Source organism: Anticarsia gemmatalis, chromosome 8 (assembly GCF_050436995.1).
Source record: "Anticarsia gemmatalis isolate Benzon Research Colony breed Stoneville strain chromosome 8, ilAntGemm2 primary, whole genome shotgun sequence".
Taxonomy (NCBI): domain Eukaryota; kingdom Metazoa; phylum Arthropoda; class Insecta; order Lepidoptera; family Erebidae; genus Anticarsia; species Anticarsia gemmatalis.
In genome coordinates, this window is record NC_134752.1 from 10537411 (window position 1) to 10546870 (window position 9460).

Below are 9460 nucleotides of genomic sequence, written 5' to 3' on the forward strand. Positions count from 1 at the left end.
CTGCTACACTTTTAGGCACTCACTAAAGAATAAAATATCTTTGCCCTTTGCCATAACAAGCACATACAGCCCACTTAAGTTATCACATCCTTCATCCTTCACACGCAAGGAAACGTGCTCAAGTTGTGTTTTTTTATTTAGGTCACTGGTGTGTACTGGCTGTTAACAAATTAGAAGGCAGACTGAAGTTTGTAGGGCCTGTGTCAGCTTATTTTAAAAGTTAAATAGACTTCTCTGACGTTTTGATCTGCATTGCCGATAAAATCATTTCTTTTGCCAAATCTTCCGTTTTCGTATGTTTTCTATTTCTTAAAACCATTGTCTTCCTTTATACTCGTATACTGTCCACTAAGAAAAGAAAGCCAAACCTAGTATAATAAGTGCGACCTAGGTTTATTTAGGTTATAAATTCCTATAAAAGAGTGCTACTTTTGGCGCGTAAGTAAGTTACGAAATACGGTACAAACGAACTTTGTTTTTGTATTATCTTGATGGACTTTTTTACTTGTGTTTGACAATGTTTAATGTTTCCTATTGTTTCTTTCCTCAGAGCCGTCGGTAAAACATGTCTGCTCATCAGTTACACGACAAATGCCTTCCCAGGAGAATACATACCTACAGTGTAAGTACATCTTTATCTAAACTTAGTTTATGTTTTTGATTAGAATTTACTTTATTTAAGCTAACCTAGTAACTATTGTTAAAAGCTTACAACTAAATTAGTTACTTATTAATAAGGAAAAAATGTTTTAGCATTGATCATAAATTGAAATCATGTGATTTGCATTATGATATCATGAGTATTGCACATAAAATATATACTTACTCACTTAGTAACAAAATTACGCCTAACAAAATTAACATTTATTGCCATTACACGATGGGTTTTCCTAACAATAAACGTTACTAATTAATATTTGCAGATTCGACAACTACTCGGCGAATGTGATGGTGGACGGCAAGCCGATTAACTTGGGGCTGTGGGATACGGCAGGTCAGGAGGACTACGACAGGCTGCGACCGCTCTCTTACCCACAGACCGATGTGTTCCTTATATGCTTCTCGCTGGTCAACCCTGCGTCGTTCGAGAACGTGCGAGCTAAGGTAATGATTAACAAAACCTTTTTTATGCGGCACTAGCTTTTGCGACTTTGACCGCGTGGTTAGTGACTTAAGACAGAATTTGCATACAAACTTTATTTTTCCCCTTGGGGCTAAAGAATTGACCAAAATCTTTTCTTAGCGGTTGCCTACGTCATAACATTTACCTGCAAGCCAAATTTCAGACCGATCCGTCCAGTGGTTTGGGTTGTGCGTTGATAAATCACTATCCATCAATAGCGTTAAAACTCATACAAAAAAAAAACGCAATTGAAAATAGATAAACTACCACTAAGTGTACTCAGAAACCGGGGGTGTATCAATCAGTCAGTCACCATTTAGATTTAGATTGTTTTGTTTGTAGTTCGTAGAGCGTCTTTAAAGTTATGACAAACTCGTCTGCTAATTCAATCCGATTGTGGTTAGAACGCTTTTAACTTTGTCCTCCGTACAACGCCGTTGCGTACGAATTCCTCAAGGAAAACTCCAAAGATTTGCAAAATCTTGCGTGAGATAAATCCCGCACGATGTAACGACTTACGACCCACTAAACATGTTATTTCCTCAACATTTCCTTGATTCAACTTAACCTCATCTTATATTAGGTGACAAAGTGATTTGAATTGGAGTAAAAATATTCGGCAAATTTGCCTGCCTAGTTCTGTGTATTACGTTGCGGGCTAGTAAGAGGCCTTTTTTACTACTATTACTAGCTGTAAATAAAAAAACATTGAAGATATAGAAGTTACGTCTGATATCAGCATGTTTTTAATTCTCATATCGATACAGACTTGTGGCGGTCAAACGAATCAATCAATCGAAATAGGACACAATGATCAATTGCTGATTGTATGCGATCCCTGATTGCTTCAATTACACATGGATAGCTCGAGGACAATCGCAATGATCAAGGCTGCCAGTTGCCGAGTTAATCCTGAAACATGTTGACGGAAGACTACAAATAACGTCATTCTAGTTAATCGAATTCCGCTCTACCTATTAGCTTTTGCAGTAGAGATACATTTGTTATTCAATACGGCCTTTCGGCTTTACGTATCGGATGTTTAAATTATAACAGTCGTATTTTGTTTTATGCCCACCTGTATGTCCGTTTGATTCAATTTCCCAGTGCCTTTGATGTTCGAGCTACACTGTGTATTATTTAAGAAGATTACGAATCGAAATGATCATATTGAGAACATTCCATCGTTTTTTAATATAAGTTTTGCTGTGGCATTTTTGATTTTGGGTAATAGTAAAGTAAATTATACTTTAAATAGAACTGTTTCTAATATTTGTATGTGTTTTATTGCAGTGGTTCCCCGAAGTCCGGCATCACTGCCCGTCGACGCCCATCATCCTGGTCGGCACCAAGCTCGATCTTCGCGAAGACAAGGACACCATTGAGAAGCTTAAGGACAAGAAACTGGCTCCCATCACTTACACACAGGTATGAGGATAATTTTAACATATTACTGACAGTCGGTTTGGTAGGGGTCTCCTCCCGGAACAAATTAACTATTTTATAAGCTATTGTTTTGCAAGGTATTGTGATAATACTTTAAAATATTATTTTACAAGATGTATAGATGTAAATGAGACAAGGGAAATTTGTAAGAATCATACCAAGAAGCATTCTTTGGTCTCTGCTCTGCCTACCCTTGTGGGAAAAAGGCGTTCTTTTGGTCTGCATCAAAACTATTAGGAATTACCATTTTGAATTCGCAATAGTTTTAAACAGTCATCTTGCAATAACTATAAATAATGATTCTATTTTATGTATTTTACTGGAATACGTAGGCGCAATTTTAAAATACATGACATAGTTATAACAATAATACTTATGTACACAAACGTCATTATAAAGTCCCGTGGACGCTAGGGAAAAACCATTGTATGAAACATTACTATGGTAAATTAGAGTACATCATTATTTATACAGGGTGTCCCAAAACTCAACGATAATCCGAGACAGGATGAAAGGCCAAGTCATACTGGCTATAGGAAAAATAAAAAAAAAATCCATATCACTTAGTTCAGCAATAATAGACACTTTTCAAAAAAGTTGAAAATCCACACCCTTGGTCGCATTTTTAAGTCTTGTGATCACCACTGTCACAATTTCGCTGTGTTTTTTTTAATTTCGTGATCTTAATTAAATATGCTATTAATCGTATAACAAATTAATGCACAAAACATTGTTAATTTAATAAAAAAAGTTAAGTTTTAGTGAGTCATCTTTCTCAAAAATATCGTTAGTCAACTTTGACGCTTCATACAGAAAAAAAAATGTACTACACCACCCTTGGCAAGCTATTTCAATAGTTGGCGCATTTAATCAAGATTTCAAAATAGTATAACACTTGCCACTTTTCTTGCCATTAAAAATGTTATTTTTATTTGAACGAAGAGTACCCTCGCAAATGGATCGGACGCAGTGGTACATTTTTATGGCATCCTCGTTCCCCCGATCTAAATCTAGTAGATATTTTTTACTGGGAATGCATAAAAGAAAAAGTCTATTCAAAATCAGTACAAAATCTATCAGAACTTCGCCAGAAAATTGACACAGCGTCAGAAGAAATAAATGCAAGGAATTTTGCTTGACTGGTGAAAAAATCTTTTGTACGTCGTTGCAGAGCCTGTATTCGTGCCAGAGGAAAGCAATTATTTTTAGTAAAGATGTAATTGAGTCAGTTCATAACAAATATTTAATGTAATAAACATAATAGGTTATAATAATTAAAAAAAAAACAATGAACGAACCATCGATCTTATTTAATTATTCTCCTTAAACTAAAGTAATTCCGAATTGTTTTCCTCTAGCATGAATTCAGGCTCTGCAACGCCTTACAAAAGACCTTTGCACCGGTCAATCAAAATTCCTTGCATTTATTTCCTCTGACGCTGTGTCAATTTTCTGGCTAAGTTATGATAGATTTTGTATTGATTTCGAATAAACTTTTTCTTTTATGCATTCCCAGTAAAAAATATCTACTGGATTTAGATCGGGAGAACAAGGAAGCCCTAAAATTGTACCACTGCGTCCGATCCATTTGCGAGGATACTCTTCGTTCAAATAAAAATAACATTTTTAATGGCAAGAAAAGTGGCAAGTGTTATACTATTTTGAAATCTTGATTAAATGCGCCAACTTTTGAAATAACTTGCCAAGGGTGGTGTAGTACATTTTTTTTTCAGTATGAAGCGTCAAAGTTGACTAACGATATTTTTGAGAAAGATGACTCACTAAAACTTAACTTTTTTTATTAAATTAACAATGTTTTGTGCATTAATTTGTTATACGATTAATAGCATATTTAATTAAGATCACGAAATTAAAAAAAACACAGCGAAATTGTGACAGTGGTGATCACAAGACTTGAAAATGCGACCAAGGGTGTGGATTTTCAACTTTTTTGAAAAGTGTCTATTATTGCTGAACTAAGTGATATGGATTTTTTTTTTATTTTTCCTATAGCCGGTATGACTTGGCCTTTCATCCTGTCTCGGATTATCGTTGAGTTTTGGGACACCCTGTATACCATTGCGTAGGCTTGATATAGATACTATTTATTATGCCTTATATGCTCGTCAATGTAACCGCAAAAATGTACAGTAACATCCATTTATTGGGGAGATTTTAAAGTACTGTAATGTTCGATGTGTTATTATAATTAATAAGAAAGTTTGTAAGGAGAGTACCAAGTGGCATTTTATGGTCGCTGCCTACCCCTATGGGAAAAAGGCGTTATTGTATGTACGTATGTATTACTAAATCAAAAAATATTCCATAATTACATCACATGGTTACATTATCTGGTTACTAAAATAAACATACCAATCCATATTTAAGGAAGTTATATATAAATATTATGCAGTATTAAAATCAGTCATATTATTATGTATAGGCGAAAACAACTCGACTAAAATTATTTAGTAATTAGCTACCTTACTTGCCCGCACAGGTTTTCACTACTTTCTAATATTATGTACGTAATATATAGATAAATATACATATAAATCTTTCGTAACGAAATTCTCGGAGTGATAGTGAAAACTTATTTAAAATTCCTTCTAAATTAAAACAAATGAGCTCTTCATTAAGCGTCTTTAATTTTTTATTTATTTACGGCCGGTTCCATTAGTTAAACTTCTTAATAAGGCGAGGCTGACCGTTGATTGGTTGTAGAATGTTTGAAATCATCAATTAATTGGTCATGGTGTAAATGGTGATTGAAAAGAGTGACCGTGAGGTTTTCGATAGCTTTTCTTTTAAGGCCCCTCTTTCCTTTTTCAGAGCTAGTTATTCTGTAAACCAAATTATAAATTCCTGGTTAATGATATGTCTTAAATAATTTCTGAATAAATAAATACCCAACACTTCTAATAAACAGCTTATTGTAAAAGTTAGCTATATCTTTGTTTTCAATCTTCTAGGGCCTCGGCATGTCAAAGGAGATCAGCGCGGTGAAGTACCTGGAATGCTCTGCGCTGACGCAGAAGGGCCTGAAGACGGTGTTCGACGAGGCCATCCGCGCCGTCCTCTGTCCCGTGCAGCCGATCAAGAAGAGTCGGAAGTGTAGTCTGCTCTAATTGCGCAACAGATAAGGTGAGATTACTACTATTCGCTTCTTACCGTTATTATTATGTGAAAAATCTTAAAAAGCTATTAAGTATATTGTTTTTATTTACATATGCCTTTATAACTGCTGACATACATCGTGTAGTCTTTTGTTTTTCTTTATTCATCTTACATTAGTTATATCTCGTGCATACCTCACGATTTCGATTAGTGATATATTTGAGAAATATAATCGAATCTGTGTTTGATTGTTTATAAAATAATGTTGTCTTTTTGTTTCAGATAGCGTAGTACAGACGTCGATGCCAGTGTATACAGCATAGCTTACAATAGAGCGCATCAACATCATTCTAAATGTGCAAACACGAGCGCTGTAATGAATGGACTGCAATAAATGCATACATAGATGTTAATTTTTACTGTTAAAGTACGCATTATTATTAATATGTAACGTGGGTGGATGTGAGTGAGCTCCGTAATATGTATATCGCTTTTTTATATCGACCGGATATTATATTCAACGTCACTGACAGTTGAGGCTGTACAGATGCCGACCTTCGTCTCAAATTATTGTTTATCTGATGACGTCGCTGAAGAAAATCATCTCTGTCTGTTGAAGTTGGACAGCGCTTGTATGTGTCTAATGTATGTTAATTTCTGTCTCCATACTTACAATATCACGGTCTGTCAGTGAGCGCACGGATCTATCCGAGTTCGACTCATGTTTGGGTGCTTTATCATAACTAGACCATCGCTATAACGAAAAGTAATTACATTCCTACGTCTAATGATAATTTCGGGTACAAATTGTTTGACATTCATCACCATCGCTCCGAAACGGTGATTTAAAAAATGGAATTGTTGAAATTGTGTTTTGCCAGAGATTATATTTTTCGATTTATTATTGCTTTTTATTTTGTTTCCACATTGTTGTGTATCAATGTTTACGGCCAGTTCGTACTCGTATGCATATTTGCCTCTATTTCAATTGTTTAAGGTTCAAATTTGCATACGAATAGTAAAACTGCAGCGACTAGTGGCGTTATAAGTACAGCATTCGTTCGTAAGTAAATGATTAATCATTAACGTTTGGTATTCATTGTATATTAATTAAAATATTTATATGTACCGCTTATAAATATGGTGTAATCTGTATTTTCGTTTAATAATACGCAAAGATTCCAGGACAGATTGACTTCGATGTGATTTGTAGGTTTATTGTTGAATGGAACCCATTGTACTGTACAAAACTGTAGTAAGATCCGTAAGCACATGTAACCTGCATTTATATTCTGTCGCAAATCATAATGCATAAGTGTTCATATTAAAAGTCTCTTGACTCAAATGCAGGCCATCTGAGTATTAATGTTAGGTATCGTGGAGATAAAACTGAATGCTTAACTGTTTATAAGCGCGTGAATGGTCAATACTTAGATACATATCGTTGGTAAAGTGTAGCTACGCTATTGTGACGTCTGTGTACCGCTCGAGACGATTATTTTGAGAGTTTAATATAGAAATACTACTGTCCAAATATCCCCAGGATAATACAGACCACCGATTATCATTCATATTTTGTGTTTAAATTCAAACATAAGCTACTAAGAACCAACAGTTTTTTTAAACCATCAAAATGATCGTTTCGCACGCGGTATCCAATATGCAACAAGATTGTATCGCAAAATGTTCAGTCTTTACGGCTAATGTGAAATACCGCACAATTACTTTTAGCATTAACCGACCGGATCGCGATGGACAGTCTCCTGTTCCATAACGGCCCGGTCACCGGCCATCACGATTCGGTCGCATTACTGTCACGGGAGGCATTTTTCGCTGAAAATGTGATAAACGGGTTTAGGCTCTAATTGACTGTCTACACGTTTTTACTCGGCCTCCTTAAATGAGATGCTTTTTTTTACTTTATACGCCTAATGAACTTCACGATTGTCTTAGGCGATACAGATCGCTTTAGTGAATAAATGGCACTAAGTTAATTACTGTCTAAATCCACTCCTAATATAAATGTTACGAATAAGAGAAACAGTACACGTAAGTTTGTGTTTAAGTGTGCAATTGTTGTTGCTTCTATCAAACGTCACACTGTTCATTTGATGCCATACAGTTGTTTTGTTTTTAATTCATAATAATGAGTTTATAATCGATATCGAAATTTTAAAAGCTCGAACAATTGCACAGAATATCCGTAGTAATAAGATTTTAATGTATGTATTGTTCAGATGCAAATATTTAGAAGAATCAGCATGTAAATAACGGTAATTTAGTATTAAATACAAAAATATGATGAACACCACGCCAATTACTTTGGTGATAATATAAATTTTTATACTAGATCCATTTTTCCACAACGTAAGTGAGTATGAACTTCTTAAGCTATTCTAAATTAATATTTTTCACTGTGTAGTTTTATGTATTCTCCTAATTGAATATGTTTATGAATGGACTAACTGTATTGTGTGTCTATTTTAAAATATGTAGTTTAAAAATAGGTTAACTACACATGATGCATTTTGGAGGCGATTCGAAAAGGTATAGATGAAATGTTATTTTTAATAAACAATGCACTTGCGTCATGATGTAATAAATAAAACGTGAACAAAAAAAAGCTTTTAAATTAGTATGCTAATTAGCGAGCTATAACCTGTTCACAATAACGTGTTGTACTCATTTTATGTCGCAAACATTACGCCTTTCAGTAATAACACGTTTTTCGGCAATTTTAATTAGTTACGGTCGACAAATTTAGAAAAAATATATGTTGGTTTGATTACTCAGTATATTTTCGCAAAATAAACGAATTTTTATCGCGTTAATTTACTTTTCGACGTGATTTTTCCTGTCATCTTGAAATCTGTAAAAATATAAATTGATAATTTAGTTGGTTAGTCCAAATTTCCATATATAATATTATAGTAGTGTATGTTAGTATATTACTTTGTATCGGTGTTATGTTGTCTGTTACTGTATTGTATTGTTGGATATTTACTCTCACTATGCCATGTACTGCATTTTGCTTTCATTCAAAGTAACAGCTTGTATAATATTATTTTTATACAAAATTTGTATATGTATAGATATGCGCTGTGTCTATAATTCGATTGATAGATAACGCTGTCGAGTAATTCTTCCAAATATTGTAAAGCCTCTGAATAATTCAAAATATATTTATATTAACTGTTCAAACTTATTGTTTTATTTATTTATCCTTCTTGTATCTGTTTTTAATAACACATTTATCTTTTCTTGTTATCGCTTGAATATTGGGGTGCGTACCGATATCTTGAGATAAACTTGACCTTACTTACTGTGTAGGATCGAATCAATCGTGTCAATTGATAAAAGTAGTGCCGACGTGAAACTAAAAAATATAATTATTGTGTAGCCTTGGCAACAGATATTATATCTACTATTGCAAATACAAGAGAAAATCTCCTTATACCTATTATCGTGAACTACTGCGATAAAGTTAATATTAAAATAAATAATCTGTGATAATTCAGAGTAGTAACAAAAAATGATATAATCTAACTAGCCACTTTCAACTCAATTATAGTTTTCCCTATCTAAGGAATGATTAAATTGATCCGATTATTTCGATATGTGTGAACGACACACATCAGTCAGTGTCAGTACAGTCGGTGTTAAAAGGTAAAAGTCAAGGTTTTAAACAACGTAGTTTTGTAAAGACCAAAACACAGAAACAAGTTTGTTGTACAGACGACGTTCATAAATGTGAACCTATGCATTTATCGGTGG

General features: G+C 34.0%; 1 protein-coding gene across 1 annotated transcript in view; it reads left to right on the top strand.

Moving 5' to 3' along the window:
- Positions 1-8887, top strand: part of LOC142975060 (ras-related protein Rac1) — a 31567-nt gene extending 22680 nt beyond the window's left edge. Inside the window, exons 2-6 of the mRNA XM_076117705.1 lie at positions 551-622; positions 924-1104; positions 2417-2551; positions 5542-5713; positions 5969-8887. Coding sequence (XP_075973820.1) covers positions 551-622; positions 924-1104; positions 2417-2551; positions 5542-5697 — 544 coding nt within the window. The 3' untranslated portion in view covers positions 5698-5713; positions 5969-8887. The remainder of the gene's footprint in view (positions 1-550; positions 623-923; positions 1105-2416; positions 2552-5541; positions 5714-5968) is intronic.
- The last annotated feature ends 573 nt before the right edge of the window (positions 8888-9460 follow it).